The sequence below is a fragment of the Nyctibius grandis genome, chromosome 33 (genome assembly GCF_013368605.1).
Source record: "Nyctibius grandis isolate bNycGra1 chromosome 33, bNycGra1.pri, whole genome shotgun sequence".
In the NCBI taxonomy this organism is placed as follows: Eukaryota; Metazoa; Chordata; class Aves; order Nyctibiiformes; family Nyctibiidae; genus Nyctibius; species Nyctibius grandis.
Window position 1 is genome coordinate 443,942 of NC_090690.1, and position 21,518 is coordinate 465,459.

General features: G+C 63.0%; 2 protein-coding genes across 2 annotated transcripts; one reads left to right on the forward strand and one right to left on the reverse strand.

The window, feature by feature from the left end:
• The first annotated feature begins 1,701 nt into the window (after nucleotides 1–1,701).
• Nucleotides 1,702–2,982, forward strand: TM2D2 (TM2 domain containing 2). Its single transcript, XM_068421524.1, has 4 exons — nucleotides 1,702–1,907; nucleotides 1,996–2,083; nucleotides 2,175–2,290; nucleotides 2,481–2,982. The coding sequence occupies exons 1-4, from the start codon at nucleotides 1,702–1,704 to the stop codon at nucleotides 2,692–2,694; spliced, it is 624 nt and encodes a 207-aa protein (XP_068277625.1). The 3' UTR covers nucleotides 2,695–2,982.
• Nucleotides 2,983–4,657: 1,675 nt separating this feature from the next.
• Nucleotides 4,658–20,186, reverse strand: PLEKHA2 (pleckstrin homology domain containing A2). Its single transcript, XM_068421430.1, has 12 exons — nucleotides 20,111–20,186; nucleotides 16,763–16,926; nucleotides 16,147–16,203; nucleotides 14,620–14,668; nucleotides 14,316–14,413; nucleotides 11,659–11,805; nucleotides 9,171–9,317; nucleotides 8,974–9,042; nucleotides 8,778–8,848; nucleotides 8,144–8,207; nucleotides 7,240–7,317; nucleotides 4,658–6,843 (listed from the first exon to the last, which is right to left on the reverse strand). The coding sequence occupies exons 2-12, from the start codon at nucleotides 16,901–16,903 to the stop codon at nucleotides 6,499–6,501; spliced, it is 1,266 nt and encodes a 421-aa protein (XP_068277531.1). The 5' UTR covers nucleotides 16,904–16,926; nucleotides 20,111–20,186; the 3' UTR covers nucleotides 4,658–6,498.
• Nucleotides 20,187–21,518: the final 1,332 nt, after the last annotated feature.

Here is a 21,518-nt window from a genome sequence, read left to right on the forward strand (position 1 = left end):
ATCACCAAGTCTCATCCAGAAAGCACTCAGAGGCAGATCTCTACAGCTCTCTGAGCAAAACAGAGTAGGCAAGGGGGCTCCCAATGCCAATCCCTTTGTACAAGGGATAGGGCAATTAGGATAAAAACATCCTGCTACTCGGCTATCCGAACAGGACTAGTTCCTCCTCTGGGCAGGCAGATGGTCTAGGCAACTCCTGAAATCCCTTCCCTGTTTCCCTGTTAACAGGCTGTTTGCTCAAGGGGTCAAGTTCCTTTTATTTCAAAAGACTTCCAAAGCCACACTTCGGGGAGCTCAGGGGAGCAGAGACAGCTTCACCCCTCCTGGCTCTAAGCCTCCGCCAAGCAGCACAAGGCTGTACAGCTCCTCCGGACCACGACCCGCTGCTGCCCTGGCTGGTGTTTCCTTGCTGCCGCCTCTCGCCTCCGGCAGCGTTCCCAGCCCCTTTGGACATGACCTCTCCGCCAGCAATTAACGTGGTAAAGTCTGAAGCATTAGGCCCTAAAGCATGAGTTTCATTTGCACCCATTTCAAAGATGCTTTATGCTGACGGAATGGTGTAAAACCTGAGCAAAACACACACTTGATGTGATTTTTTCCTCTGCCTTCCTTAGTGGTGCCAACAAAATCCACTGCCACCCAGCCCACATGCTATGCAGCCTTTAAGGTATTTCTAAAGCCACTTGGAAGCTGCTTAATCATTGAAGAAGGGCTCAGTGGGACAGCCGGCCATCACATCCCACAGACAAACCAACTCCTGTCGCGGGTCAGAGGGAATTGGACTCCAGCAGTGCCACCGCACAGCTCTGCAGCCCGACAACGGCCGTTAGCCACCAGCGGACGAGCCAGAGCCGCAGCTCCCCGGGGAGGGGGGTGTCACCCCGCGCCGGGCCCACGGGGCACGCTCAGCCTCACCCCCCCTCTGCCGTGAGGGGAGCAGAGGCTCCCCACACCGGCCAGGGCCGCCCCCGCAGCGCCCAGCCCGGGCTCGGGGGAAGCTGCGAGCCCCACCGCAGCCCGGCGAGCCCCGGCCGCCCCTCCCTGCCGCTGCCCAGCCCAGGCGGGAGCGGGGCCCGCGGCGAGGCCTTCCCCGGGGCTAACGGCAGGCGGGAGCACCCCCGGGGCGGGGGCACGGGGCGCGCCCTGCTGCAGGGAAGGGTCCCCGGTACCGGGACAGGCGCCCTGGGCACCTCTGCCGGGCGCGGGGCGAGCGCCTGGGCGGCAAGCGGCGGCCGGGGGCAGCGAGGCCTCGCTCCCCGGCAGCGGGCCGCTCCCGCCCGCGCCAGCCGGCTCCCACCGCGCCCCAGCAACTCACGCCGAGCGGGGCAGCGCGTCCGGAGCCCCGTCTCTGCCGGAGGCCTGCGCGGGCAGCGGCGGGAGCGGCGCGGAGCGCGGCCGCCCCTCACGGCGGGAAGGGCGCGGGAGGGACCGCGCCCAGCACCGGTGCCCCGCCCCTTGCCTTCGCCCATAGGCTGGCAGGCCTCCCCAGCAGCCAATCGCCTCCTCGCCTGGCGCGCACTTCCGCCTCACCTCCCCAAAGCCCCCACGGCAGCTTCTTCCGCCTTTGCTCTGATTGGTTGAGAGCCGCTGTTCCCCGCCTCCCGGGGCAGGACGGCGGGCGCCCATTGGCTGTCCCGGCGCCGCGCCGGCGCGGCCCGGAGGCCGGGGCGGGCGCGGCGTTTCCTAGCAGCGGCCGCCGCCATGGCGCCGCGGCGCGGCGCGCCCGTGGGGTACGCGCTGCTGTGCGGCCAGGCCGCGCTGCTGCTCGGCAACCTGCTGCTGCTGCACGGCGCCTCCCGCGGGCCGCCCCGCAACGGCTCCGAGACCGAGGCGCCCGCGCCGGGGCTGCCCGCTGCCGCCTGGGCCTACACCGACCCGCGGGCGCCGCTCGTCCTCTGCACCTACCTGTGAGCGCGGCGGGCCGGGCCGGGCCGGGCCGGGCCGCGGGGGGAGCGGGCGCCGCGCCCTCCCTCACCGCTCCCTCCTTCTCCGCAGCCCCGATGAGTTCGTGGAGTGCGAGGAGCCGGTGGACCACGGCGGGAACGCCACGGCGCAGCAGGAGCTGGGCCACGGCTGCGTGAAGGTGAGGGGCGGGCGGGCAGGGCCGGGGGCGGCTCTTTGGGGCCTCGCACGGCGGCCCCGGCCCCGGCTGAGCGCGGCCGCGGTGCCCGCAGTTCGGCGGACAGGCCTACGGCGAGGTGGACCACACGCGGGTGCAGTGCCGGGCGCTGGACGGCATCGAGTGCGCCGAGCCGCGGAGCTTCCTGCGGGGCAGCCGGCCCTGCGTCAAGTAGGACGCGGTCCCGGGGGGCGGGAGGGCCCCGATCCCCTCTCCCGGCCCCGCTGCCCTCTCCCGGCCCTGCACCGCTCCCGGCCCCCACCGGGGGGAGCCGCGCCGTAAGGCTCGGGGCGAGGCGGGCGGGGACCGGCCGCCCCCCCCGCAGCCCCCCTCGACGCGGCTCCCCACGCCCCCGCTGCAGGTACACGGGGCACTACTTCATCACCACGCTGCTCTACTCCTTCTTCCTGGGTTGCTTCGGAGTGGATCGGTTCTGCCTGGGCCACACCGGGACGGCCGTGGGGAAGCTGCTGACGCTCGGAGGACTGGGCATCTGGTGGTTCGTGGATCTGATTCTCCTCATCACCGGCGGGCTGATGCCCAGCGACGGCAGCAACTGGTGCACCGTGTACTGAGAGGAGCGGGGCTGACCCCGGCAGGGACCGGCAGGACTGGGGACGGACTCCTCCACGCTTGAAGGACTTCTGCCTCGCACAAGCGTGGATTTACAAAGCTGTAACTTCATCTGCAGAGCAATTATTCTTGTTAATTCCTCTGTACAAATCATGGACACAAAATTGCTCAGTGTATATTTTGCTTGTTTAAAATAATCTGGATTTCCCCCAGGCAGTGACAGGTTAAGAAATCAGACCTTGCAAACACAGGCGGTCAAACAAATCTTAATAAAGTCTGGAAGGAGCTGACTCCTCGTGCTTTCAGTATTAGTAGAGTACGTACAGCCACAGAGACGCAGGCCACTAGTGTGTGGTTTTGTGTTACTAGACTTTGCAAACCCAAACCAGTGTTATAGAGAGTCTCCAGCAAAGTGATGAGCTCTAATTCTGCATTATTTGTGTAAAGCCATGTTTGCTGGCTGCAGGGGAAGCTGGGTTAGGTTTAGGAGAACCTGCACCCTTTAGAGATTACTTTGCACCATCTTGCAGGCGGGGAAAGCCACAGGGCAGCAAACAGTTACTATTCAGGCCTCTCAAAAGAAGTGCTTGTGTCCATTGCAGTAACTCTCCCTGCCCTGCTCGTGTTACAGAAACATCACCTCTAGGACACATACACTGCTTCGGAGTGGTTGCACTGTTATTTTAAAATTACCTGATTCTGTTCCTGTCCCCTGCCCTTCATAGTAAGTGTGCTTTTCAAACCATCCTCCATCGTGCTGCCAGGGCAGCAGGTTGCATTCCCTTTCCGTGCTGCCAGTCACAGTCTCTAAAACCACGGCCATTCAGTGGCAACCATTTGTGTTTTACAAAACTGTTCAACACTAATCACCTTGCCTCATTAGTGACAGAACACTCCTTTCTACCCGGAGCTGCAGGGAACGACCAGGAGCCATCGGCGAGCTGGGAAGGGGTCGGAGCTGCCATGGGGTAACTCCTGCCCCCGTGCCGGTCACCCCCCGGCTCTGGCCCACGGCACAGGGTGCGTGCGGTACCGAGATGAGTGGGAGCTTTGAGCAACCACGCAGCCAAAAGAGGAAGCCCCACCAGATGCAGTCTGAAAACTGACCGAGCTGAATAAAAACGGGAAAAGGAAGCTGCAGAGTGACAGACAGAACCAGACACAAAATCCATATATGCAAAAAAGTCCAGTCACTTTTGACATAAAATACAGCAAATGTGCCCTCCCCGTTCTCACCCAGTTCTGCAAACCAGGGACCCTCCAGCCCTTCGCCTTTGGCGAGTTTCTGCCCGTGTTACTTCTGTCTCCAGCGGAGCTGCAACGGGGCTCAATCTGGCTGGGAATTCTGCCTATTCCAGTTTTGGTTTGTGGTTTATTGCAACAACTCCTCCTCTCCGGGGACTGGGGTTTATATCCCAGTTAGGTCACAAGTAATCTGAATTTGGCAGCTTTGCAGAGGCCTCAGGGCAGTGGGGTGGGGGGGAGGCTTCATCATGAAACTACCACATTCTTCGGACCAGTGGAACAACGGGGCTGAAAAGCCCATGGGGGTGGAATTATGCAGTGAGCCAGAAAGAAAAAAATAATAATCCTGTGTGCAAAAGCCCGTGGTCATTAACATCTCCCCCTGTCCTCAGCCCAGCAGCTGCCAGCTAACAGCAGGACCTCACATTCCTTCGTGCCCGAGGCTGCCACTGACTGCGCTGGGGAATACCAGGGTGTCCGACAGCCTTCCTCCTGCCCGTGTACTCAAAGGCACAGACGGTTGTGACTTCCCTGACGCCACCACGTGCTCACCCCCTCTCACCCCAGAACCCGCCTGTGTGCCAGGCAGTGCCAGCGCCCACCTCGCAGCTGCCCGCAGGAAGGTGCTCAGCCAGTTCTCGCTGGAAAACGTGACACTGAGAGCGAAAAAAAAAATAAAAAGGAACAAAGTGTTTAAACCAAGAGTTTTATTGGGACACGCTTACTCACGGAAGGGCTCGAGGTGAGCAATAGCTGGAGCTCTCAACTCAGCAGCAATAAAATTAAAGTTGTGCCTGGGGCGGGGAGGACGCACATCGCCTGGGGACGGGACGGTTTCCTCCACGCTGTCGTGTTCCTTACCAACGCGCTGTCCGGGGGACGTGGGAGGGTGGGAATGAGAAACAGGAATGTTGCAACAGCGCTGGAGCCACTGGTGGTTTCTCCTCCTGGATAATTACCCCTAATTGCGCAACGAGCTTCTGCTTCACCATCCCAGGCCAGAGGAAAGTTTGCGATTATCAAGCAACAAAAAGTACTTGGTACTCCGTGGTTTTGAAGCCTTGCACGAAGTAACCCTCATCCCTCTGCATTTGGTGTTCTCTAGAAATGAGGTCAGAGCACCACCACCGAATGCTCCGACCCTGTGAATGACAGGCTGAGCAAATCACTAAAGCATTTTTGAAACACCGCGTTACGAGCCAAACAGCAAGTCAGCCTGAAAAGAAAAATTTCAAACACTAGTGCAAACAAAGCAAAAAGGAGAAGAAAAAGGACCAGCATGATGTGGGTTCCTACAATTAAATAACCAATATTAACACTCGCCCCGTACCGTCTGCATCGATTCCCGCGCGTTTTCATAGTTCCAGTGTTCTCCAGCACCCCCACACAACCCCTCTGGGCCACCCTTACCCCCGAGTTTGGGCGGCCCCATCACCCCCCCAGGCTGCACCGAGGCACCTCCAGCTGCGCCCGCCCCGGGCTCCAGCACCGCGCGGCTGGGGGCAGCCCCCCGACACCGGCGGGGAGCGATGCAGGAAGATGCAATTTCAATCTTAAGAACCATGGGGTGAATCAACACCTCAGAGCTCAACTGCTAAAGCTCGGCTCCATCCCAGGCTGAGCCTGAGCTAGCTGAAGCACAGCTGTCAAACAGCTGGAGGGCAGGGACAAACCAGATTTTTTTTTGCTCCTGGGGAGCATGTTGGGCTGATTTTGCAGAGCAGAGAACATGTAATGCCAAAAATAAAAAGAAAGAAAAAAAAAGGAAAAAAAAAAGGAAGGAAAAAAGCACAGGTAACTAGTCCACACTAGAGGGAAGCCTTGTTAACTCCAGAGCACGCCAGGCGCTGCTAAGCTGGCAGTGCAATGCCCACACCGGCACCCAGGGTTTCAGCCAGCAGGTCTCCGAGGTGGCACAAAGCGTGCCCGTGTCTGACACGGGATGTGGCAGTGAGCTGGGCCGAGGCAAGTGCATCTAAAATCCCACGTGCCCGTCAGCAGGGCCCCGCGCAGCCCCGGGCACCTCCTGCAGCCTTGCCCAGAGCTCCAGTGCCAGGACGCTGTCCCTCATGCAGGGGCTGTGGGCTGGCGTCCCCCCGGCTCTGCCCAGGTAAGGCTGAGCAGCACAAAAGGGGAGAAAAACGTTTTTCCAGACACAGGAAAGGCCACACTCCCCTTCACACCCCCGAGACCTCCTGCCGCTTCCTCCGGGCTTGGTTTTTGGGGGGAATTATGCAGCAGAGGATGCCCCCGCGCCAGGCTGTGCTGGGGACCAGCACTGCCCGCCCCACGCAGCCAGCGACGGCACTGGGAGCCAGCAGGGACCCCGCTCCCGGCAGCGCGGGGCGCAGGGACAGGGGTCCGGCCGGATCCCGTATCGCAGGGGCGAGCGGCGGCGGAGGGACGGGGCACTTCGCCCCTGCCGAGACGACGGGGTGAGCTCGGTCCGAGGCGCTGAGCGGCCGCGTGGAGACTGGCCATCCCGGGCCCCCAAACCACCCCGCGGGGACCCCGGCAGCCGGCGAGGCGGCGCGTGGGGCCGGGGGGGGCTCGGCACCCGCTCAGACGTCCGAGGTCCGGATGCTTTCATCGTCCAGGTCGAAGGCGAACGGCTTCTCGTTGAGATGCTGCGGCTCCGACCTGTGCCGCACGCGCATGCCCGGCGTGGCTCCGGCGTCGCGCTCCGCCGGGGCCGGCAGGAACACGGGGTCCCTCGGCAGCGCGGGCATCTCCTCCGGCGCCGGCTGCTTCCCCTCCGCCCGCGGCACCGGCGTCCAGGGCTGCCAGGAGGAGGTGGAGGGGGCTCGGCCCAGCGCTCGCCTCTCCTCCGCCACCAGCCGCTGCTGGGAGGGGGCCGAGGGGCCCCCGGGCCTGCCCATGGAGGTGGATCTCACGAAGGACATCTCCTGCAAGGACAGACACAGGGCGAGCGCTGGCGGCTGTGCGTGCCACGCTGTGAGCAATCTGCCAAGCGCTGGGGACCGGGACCTTCTGCAGGAAGGGAAAAACCCCTGAGCAAACTGCCCATCCGAATTAAACGGCCCTTTGCCATCGGTCTGGCTCTCGCTCGTGCCCCGGAGCAGAGCAGGGCTCACGCAGGTCAGGTTTGACGGCTCAATCTCACTTCTCAATCTTGTTCAAGGAAACTTTTCCAGTGACTGGCAAACCAGCCCGGGGAGGGCAGGGATCCCGTCCTGGAAAGGGGCTAACCGAGCTCTTACACAAGCCACTAAATAAATATCTTGTACCTTGGCATAATCTTCATGTGACACTAAATATGAAGCAGAGAGGACGTGACTTACCCTCGGGCGGGTTTTCAGGGCCTGGACGGCCCCCGCGATGGCTCGGATCCAGCTGTGCATGTCCTCGGGGCTGTCCGCCTGCAACACACACCGGCCGTGAGCCTCTGCCTTCTGCAGCCCCCGGCACAACCAGCCTCCATCCCCGCAGCGAAGCACAGACACGCAGGCGGACAGGCCACCAGGGTCCCCGGAATATTTTCTACTCATTTATCCTTGCCTAAAAGTCACCACAACACCCTCTCCTCCCCCGCGGAAGGGGAGCCGCTCTCCACCCTGCACCATTTTTATACCAAGAATGGATAAAGCATTTAAGGAAAAAAAACAATTGTCGGGGTGTGACCAACCCTGTCCCTGCACTGGGGTCTGCCTCCTGCCACGAGCCCGCCCGGGGCCCCCTCTCCGGGCAGCAGGGCTTGGGGGATTTGCCCGTGCACGTGGGGATGTGCAGCCACGGCACGGCACGGCACGGCACGGCACGGCACGGCGGCTGCTCTTCAGGGGTGCAAGTGCCGAGGGGTGTTGCAAACACCAAGAGCACCGGGCACAGCATCCCCCATCCGCTGCCTCAGCCAGCGACGGGGAGACCGACCCGACACCCTCCGCAGGCAGCGAGGGGCTGCCCGGAGCCGCGGGACAGCGGAGGTGCTCGGGATGCTCACGGGATCGCCCCGTGCTCGTGCCTCTGCTTTTTCCTGCTCGCTATTATAAATAAGCCCAAGGGGAGAAGTGAAACCGCGCGGCAGCCCTCCCTTGCTGCCCGTGCCCCCGCGCCGGGCGAAGCTGTCACAGACTCATCTGCTCGCGTCCGCTGGCCGAGGGGCTGCTGGGGATCAGCCCGTGTGCGGCTGGTGCGGGCCAGAGAGAGCTGAGGGCGCTGCCCAGCAAACGGCCTCGGCTGCCTCACCTGGATGTAGAAGGTCCTGGAGCTCGTTACGATCTCAAAGAGGTTGTCCCGCATCAGGAGGTCCCTGGGAACAGCGAGAAAGAGACGGTCACTGCCCAGGAGTCGTCGTGGATGGAAAAAATCCGTATTGACCCTCATCTCTGGAGTGGGCTGGGGAAAAGCACACTGAAGGCAAACCTTGGATCTCATTGGGATTTTGAGACGACGACCCCAGCCTCCAAACCTGCACCTACAAACACACTCCAGCCTCTGCCAGCAAACCCCTGCCCCTCCCCAGACCCGTAACCCACCTCATTTACAGTTCATTTAAAATGTGAGCTATTACTTATTAAAAAAAACAATTCAAAGACACATTAATAAATTGTATTTTTACTTCGCTACAGAGGTTTGTTTTCTTAGTTCATTTTTCACTGCCTGGCACGGTCTCGCAGCAGCAGCCGCTGTTGGGGGCCCTCTGGGCTCCCCAAAGGAGAGAGCCGAGTTCCCCGCCTGCCCTCCCCTGGTTTGGCTCCTCGGGGGCTGCTTCCCCCCCGCACCCGGAGCACCCGGAGCTCCCGTTGGCTGCTCCGGCCCCGGCACCACCCGGGACTGCGGCAGGAGCTGCTGCCCAGGGAAACACGGACGGGAGCATTACCCAGACTTGACCAGGCACTCGTGGGTCTTGCAGACGTCCTTCAGGAGGATCGAGCGCAGGGGCTCCTTGTCCTGCGGGGACGAGAGGAGATGCTGAGGGGCCCGGCTGGCCCCCGGGGCTGGCAGCGCTCGCCTGTGCTCACAAAGCCCCCACAGACCCCTGCTCGGAGCAGCCGGTCCCGGGGGGGACCACTCACCTGCTCACACTTGTAGTAACTGATGGAAAATTCATCCAGAACAAAGTACCGTCGCTTCCAGCTCTTCCTCTGGAAGAGAGAGGAGGGAACCGCTCAACGCCGTCCCCACGCTGCTGTGGTCCTGCACCCAGAGCATCCCCGGAGCACCCACGGGGCAGCCCAAGCCCACCCGCGGCGCAGGGGACCCCCACACTCACCACGTTGCCCTGCTTCACGCCGTAGCCGCTCTTGAGGACGGGGGGCCCGGCGGGCGGCTTGGTGGCCGAGGTGGGGATGTAGCTCTGCGAGCGCCGCAGCAGCGGGTGGGCGGCCACGTCGCCGCCCTCCCCTCCGTCCCCCCCGTTCTGCAACCGGAGAGCACAGAGTTACAGGGAGCAGGGAGAGAGCAGGGAGGGGAACTCCCGGGGAGAAGGCAGGACCCCTGAGCCGGAGGGAGAAGCAACCCCGAGCAAGCCCCGAGCGCAGCGCTGCGTGCCCGGGGCTGACTGCGATGCCTGGACACGAGCAGGGCGATGAGCCAGAGCCCAGAGCTGATGGTATCTCCTCGCATGCAGCTTTTCAGGCTGCTGCCCGGGGACTGTTCACCCTCTTGGCACCCACATGTTAAAAACAACATTAAGAAATTGGAAAGGCTACAGAAAAGCCACAGAAGCAATTTGAGGGCTGGAGAAAATCCCTCGCAGCAGGGGAGTGCAGGGACCTCGTGTGCCCGGCTCAGTCAGCACTGAGGAGCAGCTCGCCTGCACCACAGCCCTGCCCGGGGAGCACGGGGCGAGCAGCCCCTTCGCCTGGCAGAGGGAGGCAGAACCAAACCCACCAGCTGGAAGCTGGAGCCAGGCAAACCCAAGCCAGAAAGCAGGGCTGCTTTCCAACCGGCGCAGGCAATATGTCGTGGGAACAAACTGCTCAGGGAAGCCGTGAAGTCTCCGCTCTACATTCTCACAGCCAAATTCTCCCGAAAGCAGCTGTGATGTTTGGAGCTCAGGTGGAAAACCCGCACTTCCCCGGCCCCGAGCAGCCTCTCCCCAAGCGCGATGCTCGCTGCCGTGGCTGCGTGCCCAGCACCCATCCCCTGGCTCACCCCGGGCACCCCCCAGCGCATCCCGAGGGCCAGACCCTGCCCCGCTGCCAGTGTCGCCCCTCTCCCCCCGCAGCGCCCTCCCTTCCCCCTCGGCAGCGCAGAGGATGGTTGAGACGAAACATCTGCGCTCATCTCCTTCCCCCGTCCCTCCAACCCCTTCCTCCAGCTCCGCTGAGGTTTCGGCATTGCCATGGCAGCCGGGCTGGCTCTGCCCGACGCAGCCTTATATGGCCCCGCGCCGTGCGAGTGCCAGCGCGGTTAACCAGCGACCTGCCCGCGCCGCCCCTCCCAGCACCTCCGGGAGGCTGCTCTGGTTTCTCCAGGACAGAGACCAGCAGCCGTTTGGCTGGCCCCAAACCACCACCCTGCACCCCGAGAGCGGCGGGGCAGAGCCCCAGCCCGGCCGGCACGGGGGGACCACCCGCACCCCTCGCCCGGGCTGCACCGGCCCCGCCGAGCGTCACCCATGTCTGTGTCCCAAACCAGAGGGGGGGATGCTGCTGCGAGAGGGAGCGTCACCCCCAGGGGCCGGGGCGATGCTGCTGGGCGGTCTGGGGGTGCAGCCGGGGCGCGGGGCTCCCCGCTGCCGGCCCAGAGCCAGGAAACCACGGACGCGCCCAGGAAGCTGCAGCGGAGGAATTGCCATTTCACACGGGGCAAGAGCGCGGAAAATAGCCCAGCAGCTGCTGCACCACCTCTAAAAAACCCTCTGTGAGAGAAAGAGGTTGGGCGAGCGCTGAGGATGGAGCTCGCGGCTCCCAGAGGTGGTGGCAGGGCAGGACGGGGAGGCAGGAGGACAGAGCAGCTTTAACTCACTGAAACAAACAAGTCCCAGGGCTGGATCGCAGGCACAGGGGGAAGCAGGGGGAGGCACAGCCCCTGCCCTTCCCCACGCCACGCACGGGGCTGAGGGTCCCGCAGCGTCCCAGGCGCCAGCCCCACCGACCCCGTGTGCCTCCGCACCCCGACAAACCCCGCGGCCAGGGGAGCGTCACACGCGCCTGCCAGCAAAGGAACGCTGCGATGATCTAACTCTCTGCTCTATTTTTAGTGCTGCCACTGATAAGAGCTGAAGTGAGACCCAGAGCCGGACGAGCGCCCGAAGAGGGGAGGCACCGATGGCCACGAGCTGAGGGAAGGGGGTGCAGAGCCACGGCGAGTGGTGCCAGCCACCGCCTCGGGGACGGGCCAGGCCCTGCGGCCGCTGCGGTGGGGACAGCAGCACAGGGTCCCTCTGCCCCGGGCACCTCGGCGGGGGATCTGGGCCCCAGACGGGTGGGTGGATGGTGAGGGGTGGCCAGGAAGCCGGGCAGATTCGTAGCCTCCTCCTCCTCACACCCCCTCATCTCATCACACTTCAGAGCGAGACAGAGGAGGGTGCTACGGGGTGCTCAGTGCAGCTATTTATACACCCGAGTGGGAAGGGTTTGCAGGCACCAAGCTGGTTTCCAGAAATGAAAGCACAAACCAGCCGCCCCAACAGCCCAAACTGCCTCCAGCCCCACAGCTGGACCCCCCCAGACCCCTGGACCCCAGCCCAGCGCCAGGCCACGGGACCCCCGTCCACGAGCTCTGCTGCTCCGACACCCGTCCTGCCAGCTCACCTGGTTGATGGAGATGGGCGTGTGGACCACCACCCCCCCGATGATCTCGGTTTTGTAGGCCACCTGGGGCTTCCTCTCCTGGGCCGGGGGCACGGCCGGAGGCTTCACCACCTCCGTGGCCGGGGGGATGCTGCCGCCCTTCGGCACCTATGGGGGAAAGAAAGGGGGTGAGGGGCACAGGCGTGACCGTGCTGGGCAGCCCCACGCCTGCACCGGGCACCGCCGCCTCTGTCCCCCCAGCCTAAGTGCAGTCCCTTTAAAAAATAATAAATGAACAAGCCAAGCATCACCTCACAAGTCTGGGACTCGCCTCTGCAGCCCCACGCGTTTGTGGGACACTTGCTCCTTTAATTGTCCCCGAGCTGCTTACAGCTGGGCTTAGCGATGAGCTTTCACCTGCCCGAGGAGGCAGCTGGTCTGCAGGGGAAAGTTGGAAACTTTCTGTCTTACACCGACGCGCAGCCGGGCAGGTCGTGTCTCCGCATCCCCGGGCAGAGGCTGCGCCGCGGGGACCCGGCTCTGGGTACCGGCATCCTCCCCTTCCCCGCCCCAGCCCCTTCCCCCTGGCACCCGGCTCTGGACAGAAAGTTTCCAAGTTTCCCTTCCCAAGTTTGCACTTCCACTTCTCTAATGCCACTAACGGGGGTCTCTGGCCCCAGCCCACCCCGGGCACACAGGGAGCGACCTGCGCTGCCCCGGGCGAGCAGGAGGTGGGTGCGTGGCAGGGCTGGGGAGCCGGCACGGGAGGAAACGGTTTCACAACGCAGAGACATCGTGGGCAGCGGGGCGAGGGCAGAGGGCAGGAGCTGCATCCCTGCAGGCAGCAGCACGAGGGGAAGGTGCTGCTCAGTGCCCGGCACCGGTCGGTGCTGCTGCCAGCTTGAGCCTCCTCGTGCAGAGCTGAGCAGTGTCCCCGGTCACGGTCACACCTCAGTGCCTCGAGCCCCCGAGGCCCCGGCTGCAGGGACAGCACGCAGGGTGAGGAAACACAGGAACCGATTTGCCAAGAGCAGAGAAATCTCCGTGAGAAGCAGAAGCTGAACCCGGATCCCTGCACCGGGAGCAATGCCCAGACCGCTGCCCCATCCTCCCCGTCCCACCGCGGCGAGCGGCTCGGCCGGTGCCAAGGGCATGAGCGTCCCTGGTGTGATGCACCCGCGCCCGGGAGCCCCACAGAGCCCAGGGCAGGGGGGAGACCCTCAAGGGCCAGAGGCTGGCAAGGGTCCATGCGCCATCGAGAGCCAGAACCTCTCCCGATGGCCCTCCTGTGCCTCCCCACCCACGCCAGAGCGACGATGCCACCGCACCTCGGAGCGGCCCAAGGAAACCCAGGCGCAAACGGAGACCTACGGGGAGCTGCGGAGCGGGGAGAGAGATTTCCCACACCGGGCAGAGCGGCAGCGTCACCCACACCCCGGGGAAGGGCTGGGACAGCCGGAGCAGGGAAGGGCTGGCCAACAGCAGGGTGTGAAAATCACCGTGGTTTATCGCAGGGACAGAAGCTGCATCTCTCCCTGCCATCGCACCAGTGACCCCGCAGGCAGCTACCCCAACAAACAGCCTGGGCAGGCTCTGGTTACAATCCCTACTGGGTTTGGAGGCGAGTTGCTTGTGGCCAATATCACCCGAACCCATAAAGGGGAAGGGACAAGCCCGAGCCCGTGCAGCCAGCTCGGCAGCTTCAGGCGCTGGGGTTGTCACCTTTAATGTATCTGCAGCTACAAGAAAATACAAGCCAGGTCTGGTCTCGTAGATGAGTTTCCCACAGGGATAAACACAACACTCCAGTGATTTTTAAACAAAAAATTAAAGGAAAAAAGGTTATTTGATAGGACCCAATCCTAGACTGTTTGCCGTGATTTTGCCTTGTGTTTAGTTTACAAACCATGAACAATACCCATCAGCGCATGATCCAGCAAAGCCCTGCAGCCATTGCACATGGCAACGCTGCCAAAGCCGGGCACGCAGGAGCCTTTTGCAGGGACCCCCCGTCGCGGTGCCAGGAACCCCAGCCCCCGAGCCCCGGCGTGCGGCGCTGCCAAGGGAGCAGCGGCCACAGCGTGCAGACGGGGCTCGTGCTCCGTGGCAGCAGCGTCCCTCATCGCCGGGAGCGCCGGGCAGCCGAGCAGCGCAGCCTCCGCCAGCTACTGGGTCAGTGACCATTAATTTATGGTGATGTGAACACAACAGCGGACGGGAGGAGATGGCAGACACCCCCCCCCTGGATCTAGGCACAACCTGCCCTGCGATGCCCTACAGCACAGGGCACTTGCTACGCCTCGTCACCAGACCCGGTGTTCCACAGAGAATAAAAATTGAGTAAATAAATTATTGAAGCACAGAAAGACGCCCTTTGACAGCCACAGCGAGGACTCGGTTATGGGTGTCCCAGGGGACAGGAGGGAAACGTCCCCAGAGCAGGTGGGGACGGGGACAGATCCCACAGGACCTTCCCCGGGGCGCACGTGCCGTCCCCTGCAGCAGCTGGGCGGGGAGCGTGACGATGCTCGAGCGAAGAGCAGCAAAGTAAACCCCGACCAGGTGCTCGAGCACCCCTGGGGATGGCGGGGGGAACATCCCCAGCTCTCCCAGGCGCTGATCGAGCGGACCATCGAGGCGGGACTCGGTGACCCCAGAGCCGAGCGCGACGCACCTACCGTGATCTTACTGGCCCGGTTCAGCGCCTCCACCCAGTCCTGCAGGTCCTTCTGATCGCTGGCTTGTAAGAAATAGCGCTGAGACAAAGCGTTGATGACTATCGGAGAAGGGAACGGAAAGAGGAGTTAGGGAACCCCAGCCAGCAGCCCCTTCCCTCCCCGAGCGCAAGGATGCTCCAGGTGGGTCCCGCGGGCCGGCCGGCAGCAGCCGGGAGGGCTCAGGGGAGGCACCTCAGCCGCAGCCCCCCGTGGTGGGGGTCCCCCCCGCAGAGCCCCACCAGGGCCCGGGGTCCCCCTCACTCACCAAAGCAGAACGGAGTTTTCGGCTTCTGTTTGGGGGTGGCAATGCTGACCTGCAACGGGGCAAATTAAATACAGAATTAAAGACAACAGCACACGCTGACGGCACGCGGGAGAGCTGGACATGCCCAGGAGCTGCTGGGGAGCCGGCCCGTCCCGGGGGTCACGCAGCCCACGTGTGGCACTGGGGGAAGGTCAGTGCCGAGACGGGGCTGTGACCCCCCAGCACTGGCCGCGCTGAGGAGAGCAGAAAGCTTTCACGGGCCCTGAAAGCGCGGGATTCTGCTGCCCTGACACAGCCGCTCTTGTCAGCAATTAAGAAAATTGAGGGAAAATAGTAGTGGTTTCTCCCTAAAGAGCAGGAATCATTTATATAAGAATAATATTCCCCGGGGCTCCAAGCACAGCATTCATGGAGTATTTATTCTGACAAGCTTCCTCCTTCGAAGCCAGTCTATAATGCTTTAAATATGTTTTCTCAAGCAAACCTCCATTCTTCTGGCGTATTTACAGCGGGTAGTTACAGCCGCTGGCATAACCCCATCCTGCAGTTTGGGACCAAGTGCTGCCCTACAGCAATTTTCCTGTAGACTAAAACGTACATAATTTATAAGCGAGGCTCTTTCCGAAATGGGGAAGGCTCAACCTCCCGGCGTTGCTTCATCTGCGCTTAATTTATAAATCATGATTCAGCAGGAACAGGGAGATCTGTCCAACTCTTTATCCGGCTCCGCGTCCGCGAGCCCCCGCTCCCCGCAGCGGCCGAGGGGCGGCTCGTGGGAGAAGGACGGCGGCAGCTCCGCTCTCCGCGGTCGTGCTCGCAGCCACGGCTCCACGCGTGCCAGTCGCTGGCATTTATTGCTCTATTTTCCCATCCCGTGGAGGCTGGATAATGCCGTTACAACACACAGACCAAGCTCACAGGTCTCATCCTGCAGGGCGCTGCCCTCTAAGCGCAGGGCAGAGCTACTGGTGCCCCCGAACCCATCACGAGCGGGACCTCGGGACCGTCCCCACCTCCCCATCCTCCTTGGGTCTGACGAGCACCCTCCCGCAGACCTCGGGCTGCAGCGGGGCCCGCAGCGGGAGGCACCGTGCCGGGGTGATGGGGACCGAGTGCCACTGCGAGAGGGGCACCGCGGTACGAGCACAAACCCCGGCTCGGTCCCGTGCTGGAGCAGCAGCACGGTGCTGGTCGCCAGCTCTGCGTCCAGCTCACACCGACACCAGGCTCCCGGCCCCGCTCAGCCCCTGCGCCCGCGTCCTTCCCCATGGCAGAGCAGTTCCTCTTCCTCCCGCGCCCCGACCGCGCAGCTCGTCCCGTGCCGGGTGGTGGGTGAAGGCGAGCGCTGGTCCCAGCGCTGGGATCAGCCGTGCTGTGGGGATGCTCCCCCCTGCCCACGGACCCGCTCAGGCTCCCGGTCTGGGCAGGACCTCGCCCCCGGTGCTGCCATCGCCTGTCCCGGGAAAGCTGAGCGGAGCAGGGGACAGCGGGGAGCGTTGGCCTTCCCTCCGCCCCCCCCGGCAGTACCTTGGAGATGTAGGTCAGCTGCAGAGATCCGACTGCACCCGCACCGATTGCCAGGTTCTGCAAAACATTAAATGAGCCACGGGGGTTAAACGGCGGGGAGAACACGGAGGAGGGGAGCAGGGCTGTCATTTAGCTCCCATCAACGTCGGGTGCGACACGCACAGACTCCAGCTCCCCCAGCCACCTGGTCTAAGTGCTCTTGCTGCATGACACCACTTCCAAGACGGTAAGTATTTCTAGGATAAACTCTTCTCTTACTTGTTGTCACTGTCTCTACGCTAAGGAACAAGGGAGAGGTAACACCTCACATGGGCACAGCACTTCTGTAGGCTCCTCCGGGGTGTCAGTGGCTCGTGGTGCCGTGAGCCACAGAAGCTGTGAGGGGTTTATTCTGCTGGAGCTGGTCATGGCCACACTCAGCCATGGGACACCCCGACAGACAACTGATGCAGCAGACAGCACCCTCCTTGGGGGACCCAGAGGAGATGCCTCTGCCAGGGCAGCCCAGCGGGGAGCCCGAGAGGCAGCTAAAGACTCGCTAACAACTTCCACGGACGTGCCCAGCGTGAAGCTGGGGCCACGGGAGCCTAAAGCTGGGGCTGGCGCCGGAGCCTACCTGGGGGTTGTCCATGTACCAGAGCAGGCAGTTGGCCTGGGTGTCCAGGATGAAATACCTCCGCAGAAACTTGCCGCAGGTCTCATTTTCTTCGATGTCCAGGAAGCCGCAGATACGGTTCTGCCGGTCCACGTACGGCATGCCGGGCTCCTTCTCGCATCACCCTGCGGGGGAGGCACAGGCAGGGAGAGGTGGGTGCTCCGCTCCCGCAGCCCCAGCTCCCCAGGGAGCACCTACATCCATCTCACCCGTCGGTGCCAGGCGTGCCGGGATGCCAGCACAGCCGCTCAGCCCGCACCCGAGCTCCCAGGGGGGAGGGAAGGGGCAGCCTGCCAGGGCTGACCCACGCGAGCACGGTAGCTGCCTCCCCGCAATGAAAAGCGAGGCGTTTGCACACACGTGTTGCACAAACCCCGTGGAGGTGCCCGTCGCTCCCCAGCCCCGAGAGCTGCCAGCCCCAGCCCGCACACCGAGCTGCCCTCCGGAGAGCTCAGCAGCGCGGGGCAGCCCCGCATCCCCGCTCAGCCCGAGAGGGGGGACAGAGCAGCCACAAAGGATTTGGCACGAGACACCAGATCCCTGGGAACCGTAACAAAAAATAATCCCAAAGCAGACTGCGCGCTGGAGAGAGCCCGAGCACACTCCCAGGAAATGGAAAACAATCTGCAACTCCAGCAGAAAATGTGTGCGGCCAGGGTGCCGAGTCAGCAGGGAAAACAATGACCCATCGCCGCGGGGCCACGCCGTGTCACCAGGTCTGCCACGCTGCTCCCCAGCCAGGAGCTCGCCTCCGAGCTCCCCTCGGCCACGGCAGCCACGGAGGAGCAGAGTGGGCTGCGACAGCCTCGGCACAAACCCCCTCTGCAGAAAGCAGCAGGGAGGAACGCCGTGCCGAGCCCACGCCGACACCCGTGGCAGAGCCCCTCGCCACGCTGAGGGCGGGTGGGGATGGAGGCAGCGTTACCGAAAGGACGCGAGCTGAACCCGGCGCGGTTCGTCCGGTAGAAGAGGGGTGACTCGCGCAGGTGCCAGAAGCGGAGGCTGCACAAATACAAGATCTCATGCAGAAAAGGAGGAAATGCTATTTTTGAGCTGCAGAGCTGCAGCGGAGCGGGGCCCCAGGAGGCAAGTGTTGTGCAAGAGTTGTGGTGCAGCTGCAAAGGTAGAGGTGGCAGAAAACAAGCCAACCTGTTGTCAGGAGCTCAGAGTTTATCATCACCAGCGCTTCAGAGATGGGTATCAGGGCTTTGCTCAGAGGGAAATCGCTCTGCTTCAGGCGAAGAGGCTGTTCTAAAAGAACACGTGTGCCCTGATGCAAGGGTGATGTGGGCACTTCACGTTTTACTGCTTTTTTGTGGGGTTGTTTTTGTGGGCAGGGGGAAGCACACGGAAAGCAGATTTCCAAGTGCCTTCAACCATACCAACACATTCAGACCAGGCCTCATAAATTATCTTTCTCCTGCTGCTAATAAAAGTCCAGAGATTTCGTGTATGAGAGAGATGAGAAGGAGCCGAGGTGCGCTGCAGGCAGCACAGAGACGAGTCCCCAGCCCCTCGGGGCTGTGGTGCCAGGCCCACCGGACCCCCCCCGGGACTCCCTACATTCCCCCCTGCCATCCTTAATTAATACCGGCTTGGCTGGAAGCCCCAAACCAGCTCAAGTCTTCTGTGCGAGCTGACCTCAGACTGCACTTGGATATGCAAAACCTTTGGGCAGAGGAGACTGCAGCTGCTCCACGCTCTGCCCTCCAGACTGTGCTCCCCGTCCCCGCACATCCCACTGCCTGCAGGACACGAACTGGCTCCTTGCAGCCGCTGAAAATTGCACTTTTCCATAGGAAAAGGATAAAAGCAGCATCGCCAGCTCCACCAGCACGTGGGTATTTGGTCCCCCTGCTCGGGAGCTCCGGGAGGGCCAGAAAACGCTCAGTTTGCACTGATGTTTACTATTTATCACCATTACCAGATCCCCTTCATGAATTTATGCCATCCCCTAGTGAAGTACATCAGGGGTTTCCAGGACTCTTCCCTACCTCTGAAGCAACTGACTTCCCAGCTTTTTCAGAGCCATAACATCCCACCAAGAACAACCACCCTTTTCTGGCTCAGTTAATGAGATGACAAGAGCAATCAGGCTACAGAGGAAGGTTTATAACAAAAATACCCTCTCGCCTGCCTCCCAGGATACAGGTAACTGCTTCCCAGGAGGGCGCAGAAGGTGCAGGGCACCATCCAAGCGGCCCCCAAGCCCCCCTCTGCAGTCACTGCTGGCTCAAAGGCCTCGTGTGCAGCCACACAGCCAGACTTTCCAGGAAGCATCCCCAGGACGCCAGCGCTTCATCACACCACCACGGCTGCCCGTGCCCTGCTCTGTCCTGCTCCTGGTACTCGCTGCGCAGCTACAGCCACGGGAACGTGACCCACGGGAACCCACAGCAGAAGAAGCCAAGGCGACAGGAGACCTGCCCTTCAGAGCGCCGCAGCAGCGCTGGCCGGAGGCATCTCCTCAGCACCTCGCTCCACAGCATGGCCCATCGCACCTGCACGCAGCCACGGCATCCTCCTCCTCCTCCCCTCTCCCGCCTGTCTGTCGTGCTGCCCTCGTGCCGTTTGGGGCGCGGGGCGACCACCCCCGTTCCAGGGGGGCTCCAAGCTGCGACGCCCGCTGCCGCCACGCAGCTCTGAGCGAGCCGCAGCGGTTGCAGCACGACTTCCTTCTACCTGGCCTTGCAAAGGAGTTTCCAGAGCTCGCCCTGCCGACGTCTATCCGGCGGCTCGCACACAGACGGTGTAGGCAGAGCCCGGCCACCAACTGCTGATTCCATTTGCCTTAACGAATTAATTAACCTGTTGGAAGGCAGGCTGGGAGCAGCGAGGATACTTTTCTTCATCCCCCCACAGAAACACGGGCAGGGGAACACACTCTGAAGAGCTGCAGGTCCCAAATCAACCCCGCACGTTTGCCACCAACCCCACCGACCCAGAGCCCACCGCGTGCAGCACCCCGAGCCCCCCGGGACCCGCTCCCCGCACAGCGCAACACCCCGCAGGAGCAGCCCCGCTCCCTCCGGCTCCCTCCGTCCCCTCGCTGCAAGCGGCGCCGTGCAGGGGGGGCCCGCCCCATCCCCGCACCGCCGGCCCAGCCCCACGCAGCGGCGGCCCCTCGGGGTCGGACCCCGGGGCCGCGCAGGCGGAGCCGCCCCGCAGCGCGCTGCGGGCGCGGGGGCACCGACGGCTCCGGCCGCCCCGACCCCGCGGCCACGCCAGCCCCTTCTTGCGGGGGTCCCGCCGGGCACCCCCGCGGGTGGGGACGGGGCAGGAGGGGTCCCCGCGTGGCCCCGCACTCACCCCGCGGCGTCTCCGGGCTGCGCCCCCCGCGCATGGCCGGGCCGGGGGCGCGGGCGCTCCGCACGCCGGGCGCGGGGGCGGGCCGGGCCGAGGGGGTGTGCCCCTGGCGCCGCCGCCGCTTCTTTCCGGGTTAATTACGCCTCCCATTAGCGAAGCCGGCCCCGGATGTGAGTGCGGGGCGCCGGGGTCCGTCCCCCCGCAGCGGCACCGGCACGGTCCGCGCCCCCGGGCGGCCGCCGCGGGGGTCCCGCTGCGGAGCGGGGCCGGGGCCAGCCCGCTCCCGGTCCCCGTCCCTGCCCTGAGCTTTGCCCCCTCGCCGCGGGGTGGGAGAGCTCCTCCGAGAGCCCCCCCAGTGCTGGGCTCGGGTCTTTCCTGGCAAGAGCCCCCCAAACCCGACAGAAAACAGCTCCGTAAATCAGCGTCCCCCGAACTGCTCCTGCCCCGGCCCGGGACGCGGCGGCAGTTTCCCAGGCCCGTTCTGCGAGCTGCCCCGGGGCCCGGGGGTCTGGCTGCACCCCTGCCACGGGAAACTGCCTCCCCTGAGACCAGCGACCCTGACAGAGACCCTGCCTGGGGCCAGCGCCTGTGCTGCTCGCTGAGATGCTCAAAATAGCGAGTGGATTCTCATGCAAGAGAAGCTGCTGTGTGTAGGCACGCTTCAGCGGTCCTGCTAGACAGTTAGCCCTCACGTTGACACAAACTCAAAGTCCCAAGGCTTCCAAACCACACAGGGCATGGTACTGCTTTGCAAAAACCTTTCCCCACTCCCACGGCCTTATTACGGCACGTAACATCAAATACAGCAGCATCCGAGCACGTACAAGCAAGCAGGTGAGAGCACTTTAGGGTGAGACTCTAGTTGTGGGGATCCTGCTGTGCATTTGGAGATTATCTTTCTCCCAGAGCAGGAAAATTGCACTCTGTCCAGCGCTTGCTGTACAAAGAGTTGTTAATTAAACACATTGCCTCGACCCCGAGCATTTCCTATGGCCTCGGTCATTTTTAGAACAATGTTTTTTTTTCCCCTTCCACGTTGTGGAACGTTGCCCAAACAGCCTCCAGCCTCACAGATGCAGCCCGCGGGAGCACGGCAGGCGAGGGCCCGCTCTCACCACGCTTTTACGCATGTGCCGGAGCGTGGCATCGAAGGGACATGAGCTGCCCAGGCTGGGGTCAGTTCCTGTGGGAGCATCGCTTGGGAGAGCTGCTGCCAAAGCTCAGGGTGGATTTGGGGAGCAGCAAACCCTCCCTCCCCGCCGCCTCCGCCCCACGCTGCCCAGCACAGCGCGGGCTCCCGCGGCTGCGCCCTTGGAAAGTCCCTGCTTTCTCTTGGGAGCTGCATCTGGCCCCGAAGCACTTTCTCCCAGCGCGGGTGAAACCAGTGCTGGTGGACCACGCGGACACCACG

Bases quoted from the DNA above. Each gene is read 5' to 3' on its own strand.
- TM2D2 (XM_068421524.1), top strand. From the start codon at position 1,702: ATGGCGCCGCGGCGCGGCGCGCCCGTGGGGTACGCGCTGCTGTGCGGC. The intron at 1,908-1,995 runs GTGAGCGCGGCG...CCTTCTCCGCAG, and splicing joins CTCGTCCTCTGCACCTACCT to CCCCGATGAGTTCGTGGAGT. The intron at 2,291-2,480 runs GTAGGACGCGGT...CCCCCGCTGCAG, and splicing joins GGCAGCCGGCCCTGCGTCAA to GTACACGGGGCACTACTTCA.
- PLEKHA2 (XM_068421430.1), bottom strand. From the start codon at position 16,903: ATGCCGTACGTGGACCGGCAGAACCGTATCTGCGGCTTCCTGGACATC. The intron at 14,414-14,619 runs GTGAGTGAGGGG...CTTCTCCGATAG, and splicing joins GAAAACTCCGTTCTGCTTTG to TCATCAACGCTTTGTCTCAG. The intron at 9,318-11,658 runs GTGAGCTGGCAG...CTCCGGTTGCAG, and splicing joins CGCCCATCTCCATCAACCAG to AACGGGGGGGACGGAGGGGA.